Below are 21233 nucleotides of genomic sequence, written 5' to 3' on the forward strand. Positions count from 1 at the left end.
ACCTAGGGGGCAGGGGAGAGCCAATGCAACCTTCAAAAGAGCAGAAAACTGACTGCAGGTCTCCCAAGCCTCTTGTGTGTCCTCCATACACTGCCTCCTTCCCTTTGGTTTCATATGGCTTATACAGAGCCAGCCTCAGCTCCCAGGCTTATGAGTCCAGCAGCAAAATCTTGCAAATTTTTTAAAAAGTCTGGGGGTGTTTCTCCCACGTGTGTTTTTTTTTTTTTATCTATTATTTGGATCTATTTCCCAGATTTTTTTCTGACTTCTACTCCTCCCCCTAACACATACAGTATGTTTTGGCAGAAATAAGAGATTTTTTTTCATGTAATCACAGGACTTTAAGGAAGTGGAGTTTTCATTAAAACCAAACTAAGCCTAAACGGTCCTTTTGTAGAGTGTCATCAAATTCAGAAGTTTGCAGCCGTGCCTTCCAAGCCTCACCATACACCCCTTTTTTCTGTCTTGGAGACTATAAATCCATATTAGAGGATGAAGGAACATTTGTCACACACTCAGGGAGGCTTCAGTACCAGGGCAGATGCTGGGCAGCAGCGGGGTCCTTGCATGGACTGTGTGGCTCCACAGCTGAGCAGACGGAGCTGCTGCCGAGGATGCAACGCTCTTATTTTAATGCCCTTGCTAGAGGTTTTTGGTGCACAAAGTTTCTGTTAAACCAGTTTGAACTGGTTCTCTCTCTTATTTAGAAACTACCCATGCTCACGCTGTAGAATTACACCGTGTCAACAAATCTTCCTTTCCTTCTTGCCCTAGTATTCTGGGAGAGGGGGAGGTCTTTTTACCTTTCCCTGAAGCCTAAGCAAATCTGTTTTAAATGCAAAACAAATGTACCCAGGAATTGCCTCTTTCCTGCCATGTCTTCTGCTGACTGCTCCTTCCACTGCCCCTCAGCCATAGCCATGTCATTTCCACCCTCCTTTCACTTATCTCCCCGTTTAGCTGCTAAGAGACAGATCAGAGACAGGATCTACTCAGAAAGCAAGCTTGTAGATACAGGGAAGAGCTGGCACGTGTGCGCCCCATATCATCCTGCCTGTCGTCTTACACATGCACGTTCTCAGACAGCAAGACTTTATCTTCTTTCTTCTCTGTTGCATTCCAGTCACACTCCTGAGGCACGCAAGGCTGTAAATCCCATGAATCTACCTGGCCATCAGGAAAATGAGTAAGCATCTGAAGGATTCTGCTTGCAAATAGTCAGCGAAGCCAGGTACTGCCATTTGAATACTAAAAGCGTTGTATATGAGGGAAACTTCCACTGTTGGCCAACCCTGGGGCAGCTGGGTGAGGCCCAGACGGAAGCCCGAGCACCAAGAAAATAGCTATTTGTTTTCATCAGTATTTTTTCACCACTAGGCTCTTCTTCTTCCGCAAGGCCGCGGATGAAAGGAGCTGATCTAAGATCTCGCATGAAGTTTCACAATACACTTGAGCTTCTCCCAGGCTGCTAAATGAAGGGGTAATCCCCAGCTGCATCTGCCTTCTTTATGTTAGCAGTGCCCCCCAAGCATGCTGACAAAAAGCTATCAACTTCAAGGAATGCATTTCCTGCTCATTCCTCTCCAACCCCTTGGGGCACCAGTTGAGCACCAGGGCTAGCTGGAGAAAACATTTTGGGCTACTGTAGAAACAGAAACTGTGGTGATTTGGGGGGTAGCTAACTTAGAAACGTCCAACTATCCTCATGAGCCCCAGAGCCTCTCCTGGCCCTGTATGCCCTGAGCCTACAGCGCTGGATTGAGGCTCTAGAAAACTGCGTCCAGCTTCTGCTGGTTGTTCTTGAAGCCACAAGCCTGCTTGGTGAGTCTCCTCACCTGCAGATCGGGAATGGCATTGCTATCTTGCCTCCACACCCTCCCTGCAGAGCACCATTTGCACTGATGTCTAGGGCAGGCGGCTCACCTGCTGTCCTGCCTTGGCCCTAGGCTCTGGGGGTGAGAGGAGCACTGCCCCAGACTGCCCTCACCCACCCCTTCACATGGACCAGCAGCCTCATGAAAGGCTCCTTCTTCCCCATGCCTCCAGGCTTTCTGCAAATTGCCTCATCCAGCTGCTGGGAAATGGGGGCTTTCCCAGCTTTTATTTATTCCCCACTGCATTCGGGTTTATGTTAATTGTACGTGATTAACCAGCTGTGGGCTGGAAACTCTTCTCAGAGCCTGCTCCGAGCAGGCCATGAGGTAAAACGATGGCAGCTTCTCCCTCGAAGCCGGGACTTGTGCAGCAGAAGGCAGCTGGGTGTGAGAGGCCTGGTGTGAAGGCTCAATCAGAACCTGTGTTTGGGGCAAAAGTTTGCTCATATTGCACAAGTAACCAGGACGAGGAGTGCCTGGCCGGGTTGTGCATGTGACTGTCGATGTGTCAGGAGAAAAGCCCTTTCCAGAGCCTGGGGCAGAAGGCTAAGCCCCAGTTCTCAGGGTCCACACAGCAGCAACAGCCGTTTTATTCACGCAGTCACTGTGTCATGCATAAAGCAGGTGCAGGAGGCCACTCAGAAGTCCTCACTGGGGGGAAAAACAGTGGCGGCAGCACTTTTTCTGGGGGGTGGGCAGGTGTGGCTCTGAAGGGTTATGTGGGTTTCTAGGCTGGAGGGAACCAAACCCCATGTCCCCTGCAACACTCTCTGCACTCCAGAGAAGCTCCTCCAGAAGGGCTTTGTGGTTGGGGTGCTCTCCACGCTCAGACCACCTGCAGGTTGGGTACTCTGGCCTCTCCCTGATCAAAGTGCAAATGCCCAGTCCTTGTCTGAGGAACTTGACTCAAGAGAAATAACAGTGAAAAGATGATGCCGGGGAGCACAGGGTGCTTGTCCTTCTCTGGAGATAACTGTCCTACCTCATTCCTTCCAACAAATGCCCTTTCTACTCTATAGCTCCTAATGACTATTCCTATGGGATGGCCTCATTGATACATATCTAATGAAACACAGAACAATTAAGCTCAGCTTGCAGTTGCCTTTAGAGTCCGCTGCTTCCCTTTCTACATGAAGAATAGCTGATGTGTCCAGGTATTTGCTTTTTCAATTGAGTGTTGCCTCTTGTCACCAAGCTCCAGTCTTGGCCAGATCCATGTGCAGTGTAGGGCAGGAGAAAGGCAGATGTACTGGGTTGTTTCTCTTTTGTGAAGAGGAAAAAGGAGGCTAAGTTGTGATGATTTGTGAATATACCCGGTCCCTTTTGGCAACCAGATGCACTTCTAAGTCAGAGATTACTGAATCCTCTTCTGTCGCCATCTCACAGTCAGCATCACAAGCCTTGTGAGAGATGTCACGCGTAAACAGACATTTCCCCTCCAGAGCCACCAATGATGCTCATACACGTGCTTTTGGCAAGGGTTGTGGCTGACTAATGCTCTCATTGCCGGGTATATTGGCTCCCTCCACCCTGCAGGAACATCCACAGCAAACGGACCCCTTCCTCCAGCGCTGCTGCGCGTCCCCATTCCCACCGCAGCCACCGGGCAGGCGGAGCTGTGGTCACACAGCGGGCAGGTAGAACAGGTCCCTGTGGCGTGACAGGGCTTGTTCAAAGCCTGACTTCCTATTCCTCCTGTTTGCCCCCTCCCCTTCACTTTCCCATAAACTCTACCTTTGTTTGACTCTCAGCACTCCCTTCTTTTGTGTCTTTTTTTTTTTTTTTTTTTTCAGAGGCAGGTGGAATTTGTGATATGCATTGCAAGATGTCTGGAACTGCTCAGACAGTGTGGCACAATCTGAATATAACAGCACCAGGTGATCAGATAGCATCTTTCACTGGTCACGCAGGAAGCATGTTGCTCTGAATGTCCCTGGGACCCTTTCTGCACAAGGCATAACGGTGTCAGGAAAGGAAGTAGTAATAAATTTTTGAACCACTGAGGAGATTTTGGCACTGGGCAAAGCATGGTACAGGATACTTGCAAACCCTGCAGAAAGCACAATGGGAGCCTTAATGACTGACAGTGTGCCTCGGCTGCAAAACAATCATGCATCTAATTCCAACAAAGCTAACTTCAGCCAAGTGTCCTACAGAAATATTCAAGATAATGAAATGTCACCCAGGTGTATCTACACATTGAGCTGGGATTCTGCTTGAGCCTTAATGTGGGAAGTAAAAGAGGGCAGTGTGGGTATCCACCAAGCCGTTACATGGTTCTTGCTTTCTGCCTGCTGTTGCAGCTTACTGTCTGTGCTGCAGCTGCTCAGAGCCACACATAAACACCAAACTCTCCCCTCCAAGGTGCCTTTCATCTCCTTGGAGCAGAGAACAAAACAACTCTGCCTCAATACATTCAGAGCTTGGCTGGCCACCTCCCTGTGAACAGAAATGACTGCTGCCTCCATGACGTGGCTTTGGGGCTATCTGCTGCGGTGCTGTGCTCCCATCCCCAGTGCCTGCTGTTGATTTTTGTGAGCCACCTGTGGGTGGCTGATGGGGGCAGAGTCCTTGTCCCAGCCCTGGCAGTAAGAAAATCAGCTCTCTGCTCAGTTTTCCCAAGGAAAAAAAAAAAAAAAAAAAAAAAGAAAGAAAGAAAAAAAAGTGATAATTGGGAGGACAGATCCTGACTGAAGACCCAGTTAGGAGGGAAGAGCCGATGCGCAGGTACTTCTCAGAACTGGCCACTGGCAGTCAGCAATGAGACAAACCATGTTCGGCTCCTGACCAAGTCCATGCTTGTTGGTGCTGCAATTAGAGTGGAGCAATACAAGTTGCACATAGTACGGACCAAATTTCTCATGGAGATGAGTGTTGTGGAGCTGGGCAAAGCTCAGGAGCCGTCCCCAACCTGGTGGTAATTGTAAGGTACATCAATCCTTTGAAAATGCTTCTGAACACAGGGCTGGAAAGGGCCTCCTGACTCAAGCCCACTTATCTTCTATTTTCGACATCTTTGTCATCTATTAGTTTTCATAAACAAGACTGTCTTGGTCTTCAAGGGGAGGGGTTCGTCCTTTTCTAGCTGAAAACCTCTCCAGAACCTCCAGGCTCTGTGAGCAGGAAACCATCTTCTACTTTCCAACCTGCCTTAAATTTTGTCCACTCCATACCCATTTAATTTGCATTAAAATTGTTCTTAAGAAGTTCATTTTCTCCCCCAACTTGAGAAAGTTCAGAATCCAGTGACAAACAGCCAGTAGCTATGTCTTGAGCTCTCTTTGCAGATCATCCCAAACTGTTAGCAACTCACATATCTGATGGTTAGAGCACTGAATCTTCTAGCCCTATAGGATTAACTATAAACCTCAGAGAAGAAGAGAGATTTCAGAAATCCTTAGGGTGTCTAAGGAGACTGGGGCTTGCTGATTCACCCTAGGGTAAGTCAGAGGGCCTGCCCTGCTGCCCGGGCATCCCTGTACCTCCCTCCTGAGGGTAGGTGTCAGAAGGATCCTGCTGTGGCCAGTGACTGTTTCTAAGTCACTTGTCTGCCAGCAGCACTCAGCCAAAGTTCAGACAAGGTGAGAGGAAAGCGAACCTTTGTGTTTTCATGACAACATGTATTTTAACCTAGATAAGTCTGTTTCTTCATTTAGTTTAAAAGCTTCTCTGCTTTCAGCCTCCTAAAGGTGTCAGGAATCACTCCTGTGCCTTGGCAATGCATCTTCAATCCCCAAGCTTTAAAGCCTTGCATGTTGTCACTGCTGAACTGAGGCACCTATTTAAATCAGGGCCAGGGACTCCACTGATGCTGTCTGCTTCACAGAGACAGAAGAAAGAGATCATCCCAGCTCTGCGGGGTTGATGAGCTGACGCAAGCATGACCCCATGCCATCTACACCTCCTGGAAGCAAGTCAGATTGATGCTCCACTGATAAACATATCAGCGGCTGAGGAGCTGTCTGCAGCACGGCTCCCATAATTACTAGCTCCAGTTCAAAGACTTTTATGCAAAGGAACAATGGGCACCAAAACACTGTTCCTGCGTGTTATGCACCACAGTGTTTTGCTGTGATGGAAAGGTTTGCCCTGTCAGACAAGCCCGCTTTTCATGTGACTGTCCAATTTATAATACAGAGGTAATTCCTGCCAGTAAGGAGGCTATTGTCCACCTTTTAAGAACAGCAGGTGGCTAAGAAGATGAAAAACAGGTTTTAGCAAAAAGGAAAGTGCCAGTCAAAGGAAGGGCTGTTTTCTTTGTTGGAAATCTGTCCCTATGATCAGAAGATTTCTCTGTCACTGGCAGTGCCCCTGAGATGGAGGTGACAGCTCATTTGCTTTGCCCTCTCCGCCAACAGCTGAGCACATTGTCCTGAGTAAGCATGCAGAAGATGTTTTTGCCTCATTTGTCTGCTTTTCCTCCCTACTCACCCTACTGAGACTCGCAGCCTGTGCTCAGCAGGACGTGGACAACCCTGTGGGACGTGACCTGCCGCCTGGCCAGGCCCGGCCACGGCAGGGTGTTCACCACGCTGCTCTCGCTGACTTCAGATCCAGCTTCTTGTGCAACCTGTCAGTCAGCAATCAACGTTATGACCGTGCAGAGCCAGAGTGGTATTTATTTTGCAGATAAAAGCTTTGCTTAGGTCAGTTGTACCCCACTCAGTCAGCACTGATGAGACAGTGATCACTCCAACTGTGGTGGCCTGGAGAGGCTGTAAAATTTTTTGAACTCAATTATCCCTTAATGACTGTCATGTGTTTGCTGAGACATGGTTTATTTTCAGTCAGTTGCTTCCCTCCCTATTCATTTTTCCTTCTCAACCCCAGAATACTATCCCAGTGTGTTTGTACAACAGCACCCTGATGCCAGATCTACAGGCAGCACATTCAAATTATCACAAAATTACAGAAATCTGTCCTGGCTGGTGGACACTGATTGGAGGGAAGAGGAGAAACAGAGGGGGAGTGGTCCTCATGGCATTATCCCAGCGGGCACCCCTCCCTTGTACTTCTCCAGCCTCATTCATAGCGTGGCAGGCTGCTCCCTGAGCAGCTGGAGAGGTTGTGCTGAAAGTCAGTGTCCCTTTGAAGTGCCAGATTTCTTTCTCTCTCCTGCAAAAGCTTTCTTAGAGCACTGGAGAGATGTGCAGGTAAGTGGGCTGCGGGCACCTGAGTGTTTATTTGCACAGCTGGCATCTCTACAGGTTTCAGTGAGTGATGCCTACAGTCAACACTTACAAACTCCATGTTGGCAGACTGAGTTTAATAACAAAAATGTTTACTAGTAAGTAATGACAACATTAATGGTAATAACAATGGATTTCACTTTATTTCCAACTGCTAGAGCATTTCTCCGTTTCTTTTCTGGCATGTATATTTCTAATTTTGTTATGACCCACACAGTTCCCTGGGATTTCTGTAAGACAGAAAACATTCCCTCTAGGAAACCATAAATCCCTTCTCTCCCAAATAATCATCATGTGCTGTTCACCTCTGAGGAATCGCTTTCATGTCAGGAGCCAGGGAGTCCCTTCCCACAAAGCCAAGGGATCTTGAAAGCCCTCCTTCCAGCCAGGCCTCTTAGGGCATCTAGGTTCAGAGCTGCAAGGGCTGCAGGTGCGACTCATTTCTGCTCAGCAGGAAGATGGGAACCCAGGAGCTGTCCAAGTCAGGAGCGGTCAGTGTGGTTGGGTTGCTCCAGGCTGCACCCAGACTGGCTGCCGAGAACGGGTCTGCGGTCCAGCAGCACTGTCTGTATTGCAGTGGATGTTCACCAAACAGGACAGTTTCACCTGAGAATTTATTGGAAAAAAAAGTTAATCTATCAAAACCTGAAAATGTTGGTTAGATAATTCCTGGCCAGAACCAACCTGTAACCCTGTTCTCAGTTCCACCAGGTGAAGTGAAAAGACAGGGATGTGAAGTACTTGGGGCTTGCTCCATGCCAGGAGAATTTCCCAAGCGTGGAATGACCAAAGGTGCTGAGGTCTCCAGGCGAAGGAGATGTCTGGAAGAACCTTGCAGGGGGAAGCGATCTTGCAATGAATCACCCTAGGCTCAGGTCTGATATCCCTGCCTAAAGATGCAAAGGTAATTGCCTCTGATTAATGCTGGCAAACCTCTGTGAACTCCAGCGAGGATATGAAAGGACTGACATGCCTCTTTGAGATGGGGTAAGATAGAGTACAGCCAAGTGTGGGAAGAAAATTAAGCTGAGATGTAGTTTTTAATTACCAATAAAGCCATGCTCTAGGATGGAGAGCAGGACTTGGTCTCTTCCTATTCTGTTACGCTCCTTCAAGTATAGAGAGGAGGTTAAGGAAGGGCAGCTAATTCCTGCTGTAGACTTCTGTTTGTAACAATTAAATATTCATGCTGGCCCCTCAACCTTTCTGTAATTACTTAGACCACAGATGTGGCCAGAGATTTCCAGCAGGTGCCAACAAAACGTGGAAGGGCAGCATGGGTGAAGTCAGCACTCAGCAGAAGCAAGCTGCCCCTTTACCATGAGGCAGGCTGGGCTCCAGAGCGTGCCGTTACCTCCTTCGCTGGTCAGAGCTTGCTGGCTGTGACCTAGCTTGACATAGCCACAGCAGGTAGCATGGCAGCCCGGCAGCAAAGCCTTCAGCCATCAGCTGCTTACACAGAAATCTGCTCTGAAATTTGTACTGCTCTCATCTGGCTGATCTTCTCTCCCAAACTATGCAGAGGTGTCTCAAAAGCCAGAATCTCTTTCTCCTCTCCCCATCCTACAAGATGATGTACTCAGGATGGATGCTGATGCTGTTCTCCACCCACAAGTTCTGATCTTGTTCGGGATCAGTTCCTGCTGCTGCTGGGCTCCCAGACCTCTGGCATGGTGGCTTCTCATCCATTGGGCTGAGGCTGTGCCCACATAGACCTGCCTGCCTGTACTACAGAATCAACAGATCCTGACACGAATGTCTTATGTTCTGTGTTTTGGGTCCATTACTTCACTTTTCTCTGTAAACTTGATGAAAGTAACACGTAAATAAATACCACATTTTATCCCATAATCTCCTGAACCCAAAAGCTGGAGCTATAATCACAGTACTTGGTCTCCCAGATCCACTAAACAGTAATGAAGACTGGTGTCCAGACACGTCAGGGCTTTTGTCCCGTTTTGAGGAACATGAGGAGAAATGCCATGATGTTCCTGTCAACAACCCTTCCTTCGCTATGGCACCCTGTGAAGACCCCTTAATAAACCTGTGTCACATCTCACTGAGGGGAGGGATCTCCCTTTTTCAAATGGAAAAGGGAAAGTCATTCACCCAGGACCACACAGGGGCATGAGGTTAAAACCTGGGTTAGCACTTCCAAGCTGCTGGTGACTAAAACCATATTTAGACTTTTCCTCTCTCCCAGCACCTGCTGCAGTGCCTTCATCATCTGAAAAGACATGTTTGGAGGCAATGAATAAATCCACTGCATGGAAAGGCAGGACCAGGAAGCTGTTCCCCTGCTCCTACTGGTACTCATAAGGCAGCTAACCAGCTCATAAGGCAGCTAACCAGCTGTCTCAGGATGTCACGCTCCTCTCAGGGTACAGCTGTATTTTCCTGTGTAGCACATAATCCCTGTATTTCAGGCTTAGAGTCTTTTGATGGGAGTCTCATGCATGTAAGATTTTACTGTTATATGCTAATAACTCTTTTTATTCTACAAATCTGCTTGGCTTAAAAGAAGCAAAACCAATCAACCTACGGAAGATATCACAGCCTAACATAACCTCACCTATCCTCCCTGCAGATTAGGCACTGCTGCCCAGATAATATTCCAGAGTGGCTGACATCTTTCATCTGCTCCATCTTATTAAAACCCCTTAGCAGAGGCATGAATATTCATCTGCACTATATATAGCACTGTGCATATTACTACCCGCAGCCGGGAGTACAGCTCGGGTACCCACTGATCCGTACGTTTTGGTTTTTGCAAGGCTTTTTTCTCTGCAGCCGCCGCGACTCTCGCTGGCTGGCGGCTCCCGTGCCGTGTGAGGACTCTGCTGCTCTGCTTTGCTGGCAGAGATTGCACAGGGTTTCAAAGCCTCGCTCCACCGTGGTTATTAAAGGCTTTTGTTTATCTTGTGAAATCTGCCCCATGAATGCTGACACCGGCTGAAGTGCTGGGAGAGTTTCCCTGACTCTTCCTCTCGCTGTCTCTCACGGGTCTATTCCCATGAAAACGATCTCAGGTGTGCGGTGCGTCATCATCCCACCCCAGGCGCTTTCTGGCTTACTGGCAGCGAAGATGAATGCGCAGTTTCTGAAGCTCTGCCCATGCCCTGGTGCTCCTCCTGCCTCCCAGCCTGCTGCAGGGACCCGGGGCTCCCAGCAGGAGAACAGCCCATGCTCGGCAATACTGCCTCAAGCCCATCTGTGCTGCTCAGGCAGCATTTTCCCAGCCTCTCTCTCCCATACAGCCCTGCAGGGACCCAGCCTCTGCTGGGAGAGCCGAGTCCTCTCATGATGGGCCCTGCTGCAGCACATGGTGCTGATTGTCCCCTCTGGGACATTGGAAGCACTGCGGAGAGAGTCCTCAGCCCACGACTTCTTTCAGCTTGTCCTGGCCCTTCTCACAGTGGAGGAGCCAGCTCTGCCATGCTGTGGGCTGCACAGCCTGCAGGAAACCCCTGCATGGGGATGCTCTGGGAAGGGGGCTCAGCTTGACTCGCCACATCCATCCTTTGCAGGACAGTGGAGGTGCCTCCAAAGGAGGCCAAGCTGGCCACCCATGGTGTCACAGAAGGGCTCCTGCCACCAGCTGATGGCTGTGGGGAGCAGCAGGCACAAGCCCCTGGCCCAGAGGCCCCAGCCTGGCTCCTTGGAGCAGCGCTGCCCTCCGTGCCACAGGCCTCGGGAAGGTTTCAGCAGAGCCTGGCTCACTTTCTGAGAAAACAAGGAAAGGGAGCTTTACCCTAAACCCTGGGAAGCCCGTGTATTTTCATTGTATTTTAATTTTAAGAGATTGTCTGCCCCGCCCAAGATTATCTCATGGGAAAGAAAAGCCTGGCTCAGTGACTCGTGGTGAAACTTGTCCCCGAGCCAAATTTCCCACACCTGACGTTCCTCCATAGGAGCAGAAACCAGTGTATTTCAGTTCACAACACCGCCCCGGGCGCAGCGCTGGGGGTGAGGGGATGGAGGGGGAGGATGGGACCCACATCTCCTCCTGCTCCTCCAGAACGAGTCGGGCCAGTCTGGGTGCCGAGCGGCTGGGTCCGCGAGCTGGAAAGGGCACGGTGTCACCCTGGGAACAGGCATCACGTGGGGCCGCAGCCCAGGGAACCTGTCTCAGGGATACGTTGAAACATACCCTGCTCTCTTGTGCAATAGGTCTTTGCAAGTACAATGCTGTATTTATACGGTGGGAACGGAGAGCCCAGGGCTGGACTCTGGCAGATGCATGAGTAAGCAGCTTCCAGGAGGCTCGGGTGCCAGCTGGGCCAGCGCTTTGATTCCTCTCCTGGGAGCAGATGCATGCTGTGAGCTGGGTCTTGACCAGCATCTTCCAGCACAGGGGGGTCAGTTTTGGACCCGTCTTGTAAAATTTGAGTGTTTTTTTCATGCAAACACGTTATCTTCTGGATGCACTAAAGCATGATTTTTAGCATGGCTCCAAGAGAGGCAACGAAGTAAAAGAGGGCCAAGATATTTAAGCAGCCCAAGCAGGCCCAGGTGTCTCCTGGGCACAAATGACCTTCAGCAGAGCTGAGAGAAAAGCAGCCACACCAACATACGGGCTGCAAGAGGACCAACATTTCTTCTAACCAGCACTTATCTGAGCAGTGCCTCTGCTCGCTGCAGGGCCTCCTTCAGGGGCTCCCATGTGGCTTTCCATGGGGCCACCAGATCCACACAAGAGGGATTAATCCTGCATGGGGCTGGGGCACCAGGAGCAAAGCTGCAGCAGGCTGCTTGTGCTGCCGCTGCAGCTGGGAAAAGTCAGCCGGCCCCCTGCTTCCAGGCTGAAAGTGGTTGCTCCAAATTTAATGATATTTATCCATGAGACAAGGTGAAGAAAAAGCTGATTAGCACTTGAGGATTAAATCTGGGGGCATTAAGAAGGTGATAAGGCTGTTAACCTTATCGGTTAACCCTCTCAGGAAATGGGGGAAGGTGCCATGCATGTGGTAATTGCATTTCAGTGGGGCTCAGGGAGTCCAGTCCCTGCTTGTCCCCACTGCTGGGCTCATGTCAGCTCCTGACCTGGTAAGAATTGAGCCTGTCCCTTCGAAGTTAATAGTACGTAACCTGCAGGGCACAGAGTTCTCCCGAAGGGCCCTTTGGGACTTGCCTTCAGGCTCTGGAAGAAGGACATGTTGAGTCAGACAAAACTTGGTATTATTTTGGGGATTAATTCTCTTTAGTGGAAGCTCAGGAAAACATTTTTAGCTAGGATCTTACTTGGCACAGCTAAACCCATTTAGGATATGCTATGTACAAAGAAAGGAAACAAAAAGGCCCCCTCCACACCACGTCCCTGCCATTGCTGGCAGCAGAGCACCAGAGCATTGCTCCTTCGGAGCTGGCAGCTAAGAGCAGCAGCTAGCACACCAGTTTCATGCAGGACCACACGACGTGGTGCTTACCTGCACTGAAGGACTTGCGGTGTCACTTACACTGCTGGGAACCCCCTTATGAGTTACTCTGCTGGATTGTGCAGGAGTCTGCTGACCAGGACCCGAGTCAGAGTCCTAAGCAAGAAAGCAGATACTAGAGTCCCTACCCTACACGTACATTTTTTTGGCATTTTCTGCTGATTGTTGTGCTACTGGACAAACCAGATCAAATAAGGATCCCTTCTGGTCTAAAGTAAGTGACACTTGGGTGGAATCGTGCTGGCCTAGCACTGGGCTTGGCTGGCTTCATCCAGCCTGGTGGGGTGGTTTGTATTAGCAACAGTCTCCCGGGAACAATCCTGTGCTCTCAGCACCATCCCAAAACACAGGCTGGTCAAGCAGCACTGCAACGCGGAAACAAGCCCAAACTGTGCCCGAGCCAAGCAGAAGCACAGGTCCAGTGCTCCAAGGCTCTCTTCAGGGAGCCTGGGGTGGCTTCGTGAGGACACTCCATTTAATGAGTGAGATAGCTTCACCCCCACCCTTCCCAGGAGCCTGGCTGGGTTTTCAGGTTTCAGGGAGTTTTAGTGTGCTTATTGTGCACATGACAGGATATGGCTCAGCGGAATGACTCACTCCATGTGAAGTTAATTCACACTTTCCTGCTATTTCCATTCACAGGTCTTTCTGCAAGCTTGAATGCTGGGAAGCTGCGAAGCTGGGAGCTGGCTCCAAATATCCTCATAGGTTGCTTTACACCTGAACACAGCAGACTGCAGAAGGATGGAGTAGTCTCAGGCTTTGGTTAAAAAAAAAAAAAAAAAAAAAAAAAAGATAAATCCCAAATCATCTTTTATCAGGAGTAATTCCCTATTCCCTTCTAGTTTCTGATTCTCATGTGCTCATCACCTGTGCTCCACTGTTTTGTTTTTTTTTTTTTTCCATTTGGGGCCCCAGATGTGGACAGATAGAAGCGCTCCTCAGCTTTTACATACCTATTTTGCTGATGTAAAGCTGAAAGGATGAGTCCTGTGAGCTTCTTAGATAGAGCCTTTGTGTTGTATGTGTCATGAACAAAACTTTTCAGCACTTGAGTAGAGCTTAACTATCAAGTTAAGAAGCGAAATGAGGCTGATGACTAAAATTACCCACCAGCTAATGACAGAGCAGCATGCTGTTATTAAGGCTCCTGATACAAGTCCCATATGGGCTTGTCTCAGTGAGTGCTCTGGGGGCCTCCAGACAGGTCCCTGGATGGTGCCTTCTGAGGAGAGGCACTGACAGCCTTGCAGACTTGCTCCTGGTCCTCCTCAGCAGCCTCCACCCTGAGGGGCAGCTGAGGGAGATGAACAGTGAGGCAACAGGAGCATCTCGGAGGGTTTCAGCAATGGGGGGAATTTTAATCCTTGCCAGCATGGGTTTAGACAGGGAGTGAGAAGTGGGACAATTCCCCTCTTGCCCCGTTGTCAGTAAAATGGAGTATCTCCTCCTTCATCTGTAGACCCAGCTTACTTTGCACTGACAAAATGACAAACACAAATTGCAGACGTTAAAAAAGATTTATTTGCACAAATATTTGACACAATCACAGAGGAAGAAAGCAGCTCTCAGTACAGTTTCTTTTCCAGAATGAAAGAATCCCTGTTTTATACCAAGTTACTGCAGGACAACACCTGCTCCCCCCTGCATGAGGGGAAGCTGCTGTTCTTTACACCTGTGGGTTTGCTCTGTACAAGGTTGGCACGGTCCTTAGCAGGTCACACCAGAGCCCGTGGTCTCACAGGTTCAAGAAATGCGTAAAGACCCAACAGACAAACTGAATTTGTGGTGCTCTAGCTACCGCCTTCGCACTCTCCATCTTAGGACCCCTCGCTGGACCCTGATGGCATTTAGGTGGGGGGAGTCCTGTCAGCTCGCAGCTCATTTTGACACCAGTCTGTTCAGGTCTCTGAGCTCTACCCTACAAGCAGCTCCGTGGCTGCGGGCCTCAGCCCTCTGCAAGAAGACTTGCCCACCCAGGAAGCCAGCAGGCTTGTGTCACATCCTGGGGGCTACATGAGCTGTGTCACAAAAAGAGACAGTTGTGAGAGATGTTCGCAGGCTTTTGTTTGGATCCAGAGCCACACTGCATTGCTTGTACTTATTCTTGAGCAGTCCCAAGTGTGCGTGACTTTGGTGCAGGGCAAACAATCCCCATACATCACATTATTCCAGAGCGTTCCCAAAGTGATGGGCCATAGCCAGATGCAGAGAACCCCCTGAGTATTAAAAGCATTGCTTGCCAAACCTGTGATACTCTCTGCTACATAAACCAGAACGAAATGTCTCTGTGAGAGAAGTTTTCGAAATCAATGCAAGTTCTGCAATGAAGTGTGAGTACTCACTGGGAAATGAATCCCCTGAGAAACAGGGGAGCAGGCAATGGAACAAACATGGCAAATGTCTTTCTCTGGCAGGAACTTCATGGGTTTCCCTTGCTTTTGGTTTTAGCAGATCAAGCAGTGATTTTTAAGAAAGGAAAGCACAAGACAAAGAAGCCCTGAGCCCTCCATTCCTTGTTCTGCAACTTCACAAAGGTAAATTCTGCTCTCTGGTCTAGAGCTCCAACAGCAAATTTTACTGACCAAGAGGAACTATCTCCCTACAAACCCCTCCTTTTGATTCAAAAGTTAATGCATGGACACTATCCTGTGAAACTGAGATCACTAGCAGATTTTCCCAGTCCCTAGAAGAGTCCCTGAATCCCTCAACTACGTAGAATCACAGCTGTCATTCCACAGTGTTCATTCTTCTTCCCTTCCCCATCTTTCTTCCTTCCATCTCTCTTTTTCCCCTTTTATTCCCTTCCTTTTCTACCTTTTCTCTCTCTTTCATTACATGCATTACGTTCCCATCTATATTTCTCCTCTTGGCAGTGTTACAAACCCTTCACTGACACAGTTTGGTCTCCGCTAGGCAGACAGAGCCACCCGTCACTGCTCCTCACCTGTTCTTTCTCTCAGATTACCACACACACTGAGATTTTTTAAACAGGTCCCAAGCTCATGACTGCCTCCTCAGATGGTGCTACAGCACTGGCACTCACTGGAGTCCACAGTCCTGTTCAGAGATCATTTTGCTTAAAGAAGCAATGCAGTGCATTTTTTTGTCAGCCAGCTAACGGCCTTTATTTAGAAAAAAACTCAAGGGCACTCACAGTACAGGGCCTTTAAGAAAGAATGCTGCTTTTTCACAGCCAAGTGACTTCTACCTATTTTGTCAAGCAGAATCAGAGAGGAAACCCAAGTTTACAAACTCAGTAGCCTGTGTTTGACCACAGTGCAGTCGCACATAACTGCCCCTGCCCTACTCACTCTGCCAGGACTCTGAAAGCGTCTTAGTTTCAGACAGAAAAATGGCCATTTTGAACAATGCAAGGTACCTGCCTGCTCTGCAGTACTGAGTCTTGGTGTATTAAAGGCTCCCATTAGTCTGGGACACTACAGACGTGTCCAGCAGGTACTTAGAGCTGCCTGGGCAATTCCACATCCTGGCACATCTGAACTCCAGTTCGTGTCTCCCAGGCATCTCAGACAGTAACCCAGCAAGAGCCAGGTTTCCAAGCCCAGCAGCTTATCATATCCTCCTCGCTGGGACCACAGGAGCAGTCACTCCAAGAAGGTGCGGAGCAATACTGGCATCACGTTTCTTTTTTTCCCCCCTAAAGCAGCTTCAGACAAAGCAGAAGAACTTCTTCCAGCGGCACTTGGAGAGAGTTTTGATGCCTTTGGCTGTCATCTTCTTTTCTTGCCGTGCCTTGTGTTCAACACCGCTGACAATGGCCATGTCGAACACTTCTTTGAGGTTCTTCTGGGTCAGTGCTGAGCACTCCAGGTAGGCTTCAGCCCGGATTTTATCTGCTAGACCTTCTGCCTGAGGCCGGGGCACGGGCTTCACGTGGTAGCGATCCAGGCTGATGAGGACATTGACATCATCCCGCAAGTCTGCCTGTGTCCCCACTAGCAGCACCGGGGCCCGGGGGTTGTGAGTTCGTATCTCAGGGATCCATTTCTCAGTAATGTTTTGAAAGGAGCTTGGATTTACCACGCTGAAGCAGACAAGGAATACGTCAGTGTCTGGGTAACAAAGCGAGCGCAAACAGTCAAAGTCCTCCTGCAGAGAAGAAAGGGGAAAAAAACAAGTCTTCACTGGGCTGAACTCTAACAGTGTGATACTGCAGAGCCTTTTTCACACATTAGCTAGGACAGCAACGCCCCATAGGCATCGTGCTGACTTTGTGGCCATGCCATGCTTCAGGCAGTCTGTCATTCACCCGTCTGTGCCCGCCACACCAGTGAATGGCTGATGCTGGTCTGGCACATCTCCTTCCTTCCCACTGAAACACTGCCTTCCTTAAAAAGCCTGCCAACAGTCCCCGTCCCACGGGACCAGAGCTGACAGCTCCTTTGAGAGAACTCACCTGGCCAGCAGTGTCCCACAGCTGGATCCGGACTGGAGCTCCATCCACCAAGACCTGCACTGTAGCAGAAAGAGAATACGAGATAAGTCTAAGGAAGCTTCCCAGCACACACACATACATTTTTCCCCAGAGCACTCCATTTGGTATCCTGCTAAAGAGACCCCTGAAATCACTTCAGTTTGTCCTTCCTCACAGACCTCACTGAAACAGCTGAAGTTTGCACTGAAAATGTTATGAGACCAGCTCATTGACTTTCCGATTTTATGAGAAAACCTCAGGTGTTTTGGGCTGTTTTCCAGTATTTTCAAAGAATCATTCCATATTACCATTTCCTTAGAGAGAAGAAAAGCCCTTAGCTGAACAGTGCCCTGAGAACAACTTGTTGTTCTTCCACACCCCAAGAAAACAAGTAAGGATAAACACAAACAGAACTTCAGCAACTTGCTCCTAGCTTTTTGGCCCAGGGTGGAAGCTCAAATCAGTCTTCATTAAATGAGTTATTGGATGTTTTTCTCACCCATTAAAAAAAAAGTATTTCCGTAAGTGCCCCAGCTAAGGAAAAACAAATGCCTAAAACCATCTTTGAAATAAAAAAGCTATTAAGGAAACGGTGATTAGTGAAATCCCCTTCAGAGACTATCTGCACACCAAAAAACTGCTGAGTTACAGATGTAAGGTCTGCTTCCATTTCACTCCCTAATCACAGCAAGCCTTCATGTGGTATCAGCTGACTCAGACTGAGGGCTGGCAGGACCTCTGATGGAAATCTGGAATGAAACTGTTAGATGTTTAAGTGCACAGACACCACAGAGACTGGGTAGGAACTGAGGCAAAAGAGAGAAAGATATCAGGGGAACTGGAAATCACTTTAAAGTCTTGACAGTGTGGATGGGGCTGTGCTTTGCTGAATAGAGGTAGACATCCTGTGCTAAGGTGACAATGGCTGGCACTTGACACTAGCTAGCTAAACTGCTTCTCTATGCCCAGAATGAGGTTTATTGTCCTTTTCTTCTTGTTGTTGTTTAAAAAAGAAAAAAGAAAAAAAGAGAGAATTAGATCACTCCTCTTTTATTCCTTAAGTAATTAGCCAGGTGACAAAAGTGACAGAACCAACTGACATGGAGAGTTTGAAGCAAACTCTTGGAGGAGAGCTCTCCTCCCTGGAAGTCTGGGGAGAAGAAGGGAGACACAGAGAAAGCAAGAACTGAAATTTGGTTGGAGAGAGCAACGAAAGGAAAAATGAAGAGGTGGGTGCATACACCACTGTGCCACTCCTCAGTGAGTAGCTGAAAGTCATTGCTTCCCTGGGACTGGGAAACGGTTGGGTTGTTACCATATCTTTGCCCCAGAGGAGGAAGAGAAACCTGTTCCTGATCAAAGAACCTGCTAGATCCTGACTTGATCTTCGAGGCACTGGGCATTTGCCTTTCTAGTATCTGGTTTCTTCTGCCTCACAAGTGCGCTGAGAGAATGAATTAGCATCTCTGAAACGTTTTACAGTCTTCAGAAGAAAGGCACCACATATATTACCTGCTGCTCCAGTGCTTGCACAAGGCTTTTTCGTACCTGCTGCTAGCCTAAGCTACGCCAGCAACTCCGCGACAAGCCTCCAACTACCGCCCGCACCAGGTACACACCCTGAGGATGAGGCTGGATTTCGGTACAATAGCGTAGGGGCCGGCAGAACAGGATAGCCTGGTGGGGAAAGGTCACCAGGTATGCGTTTCACTCAAGACTGCTGTGCCTGGCAGTGACACCCAGCCTGCTGGCAGCGCCCAGATGGATGCAGCTGGGTCACAGTCCCAGCACTGTTCCCGATAACGCAATGCTTTCTCCTATCTCGTTGCCTTCTTTAACTTGTACCGGCTTTATAGCCCTTTGACCTTACACCCCATTGACCAGAATTTGGGTTGGGATGTAAACAGTGAAGCTCGCCTCTGCTGGCAGCTTCAATTGCAAGTGATCCCCAAGACAGGAGGGAGTTGGGCTGAAATTTCCAACGTGGGTCCTGAACTGTGCTTAGTGAATCCAGGGAAGGGCTTTTTTCAAGTTTATCCCATTAAGAATAGGAGTGGGAAAGAAAATTCTTCTCTTCTCCCATTTTTTTGCTCCTCCCAATAAGAAGAAAGTGAACTTTGGAAGACCCATTTTTAATGACATTTTTGATTTCTATCAGTTGCAAATGCTATGCACCTCTGGAAGTCAGGCTCAGTACTGAGACATTCAGATTGGGGCTAACCCTGCGTGCAGCTATCCTTGAATCACCTGCTGATAGAAGGGAAGTCTCTGAACTCAGGCTGCCTCCACCTCTCTCTATCTTTTTACTATAAATTTGCCCTTCAGAAAACACGGAGGCTGATGGCTGCAGTAACTTCAAACCTCTTACAGCCCTTCCATGGGCATGAAAGGAGCAGAGAGAACAGAAACCTTCCCACGGAAGAGCTCAAAGGCTCTTTACATCTCTTCCCAAAGGGCTGCTGGCACACGAACACCACCACGATCCCAGTTTGTTCCCTTCAAGCAACAGAGGGAGAGCTTAGAGAGGGTCTAGGGAAAATCAATAACTCCCGGTGCAAGAGTGAGCAACTGGGAGGACATTCAGACAAACAAAGCGTTGCCTCTGAGAGCCCATGAGACTATGACACATTGCAAGTCTAGTTCCTTGTCTGACTTGAGCCCATCTCTAATCTACCTATCTGTGCTATCGTGTACTGCACATTTCTTCGGATCAGGTGAAGATCAGAAATCTTTCAAAGGGCTTTTAATTGTCCCGGGTTTTATACTAGAAGCTGAAGCCCAGAAGAAGAGTGGAGAACAAACACAAAGATGTCATTTACAGAAGTGGAAACTAACGAGAGCCCCTCAGCTGACAGGGAAGGCAGGCATTTTAGGCAGCCTTATACAGCTGCTCAATTCTTTTAGCAACCTCTGCTCCAGCCTCACTTCAGTGGACATATGGGGAAGAGCAAGTTTCTGCTGAACACCGGTTGACGGCAGAAACCCTGTAGAGCAACGCTGTGCTGTTTCTGCAGCTAAAAAGCCACGAGGCCCCCTTGCCCCTACCCACAGAAGCCCCCCAGAGCAGGAAGGCGCCCAGCCCCCAGTCACCGCCACGCACACCTCATCCTCACAGCGGGGCTCCCGCTGCTGAACTCCACACGGCGTGGACCTGCGTCTGACCCAGAGGAACCACATCCAAGGGCTGGTTTCACCCAGCTCCACGTCCCCCCGCGTCCCGGCCACCCTCTGGGCGCCTCACCTGAGAAGGTGTCGAGGGCGGTGGGCTGGTACTCGTCGGGGTAGCCATTGGTGGTGTAGCTGACCACCAGGCTGGTCTTGCCCACGGCTCCATCGCCCACCAGCACGCACTTGATGCCCAGCTCCGGGCCGCTGCCCCGGGGCCGGCTGTGTCTCCGCAGGGCGGGCGGGTAGTCCAGCAGCTCCTGAGGGGGCATGGCACCGGGGGCACCGGGGGCTCAGCGGCGCGGCGGGGCCGCTGCCATGCCCGGCCGGGAGGAGGCTGTGCGATGCCGTGCGGGCTCTCCCCGGCCTCCTGTGTGTCGCCTCTCGCCCCGCTTCTCGGCTCCGCACCTGCTGCTCCACAGCCCGGCCCCGTTCTCCAGGCCCGCCCCGGCCCGGCCCCGCTCCCCTCGGCCCGCCCAAGCCCTCCCCGCGGCTGCCTCCAGCCGCAGTTTGTGGCTGAGAGCAAGCTGTGTGTTTCACCCGTGTTAGCATAAGCTTAGGAAGGCGTCTTTAAGCCAGGCACGGCCTAAAATGCCGTTTCCCATGGCTGACTGAGGGTCACACACGCCGCAGCTCCTCGGGTTCATGAGTGTGCTCCTTGGGGACAGCCCACTGGGTTCCTGGGGCAAGGAGGCTTTTTCTCTGCAGCTTTCTCTAGCACTTTCCTTTCATCTCCCTCTTCTGCATTTTTTTTTTTTTTTTTACCAGTACAGCCTTGATTTTTTTTACAGCTGCATTAGCAGGGACAGTATCACAAGCTATGCTGCTGCTAAAACGTGTGCCACACAGTCGTGCTGCAGCAACTGGCTACTAATTCAAGTCACTGCCTTGCATTAGAGCCTTTTCCAGTGCCAAGCCATCAGTGTCAGTACAGTCAAGGGACATGTGAGCTTCTGCAGAAGGGCACTGGGCAGGCGATATACCCCCCGTAACACCCAAGGTGTGCCTGCACCACACATGGGACCGGCACAGGACGTCCAGCACTGCAGCCAGGGCAGGCAGCGTGGCATGGGACGTCCCGCAGCAGTTTCTCAAGCACAGGGTGACATTCTGTGAACTGTGGCATTTCCAT

At 49.7% G+C, this 21233-nt stretch overlaps 1 protein-coding gene across 1 annotated transcript; it reads right to left on the reverse strand.

Moving 5' to 3' along the window:
- Positions 1–16170: 16170 nt before the first annotated feature.
- On the reverse strand, positions 16171–20373 carry RHOV (ras homolog family member V). Its single transcript, XM_032188911.1, has 3 exons — positions 20178–20373; positions 16919–16977; positions 16171–16611 (listed from the first exon to the last, which is right to left on the reverse strand). The coding sequence occupies exons 1-3, from the start codon at positions 20371–20373 to the stop codon at positions 16171–16173; spliced, it is 696 nt and encodes a 231-aa protein (XP_032044802.1).
- Positions 20374–21233: the final 860 nt, after the last annotated feature.

The sequence above is a fragment of the Aythya fuligula genome, chromosome 5 (assembly GCF_009819795.1).
Source record: "Aythya fuligula isolate bAytFul2 chromosome 5, bAytFul2.pri, whole genome shotgun sequence".
Taxonomy (NCBI): domain Eukaryota; kingdom Metazoa; phylum Chordata; class Aves; order Anseriformes; family Anatidae; genus Aythya; species Aythya fuligula.

Coding starts and splice junctions, on each gene's coding strand:
- RHOV (XM_032188911.1), bottom strand. CDS start 20,373: ATGCCCCCTCAGGAGCTGCTGGACTACCCGCCCGCCCTGCGGAGACAC. Junction 16,978..20,177: donor CGCCCTCGACACCTTCTCAG/GTGAGGCGCCCA, acceptor TTTCTGCTACAG/TGCAGGTCTTGGTGGATGGA. Junction 16,612..16,918: donor TGTGGGACACTGCTGGCCAG/GTGAGTTCTCTC, acceptor TCTTCTCTGCAG/GAGGACTTTGACTGTTTGCG.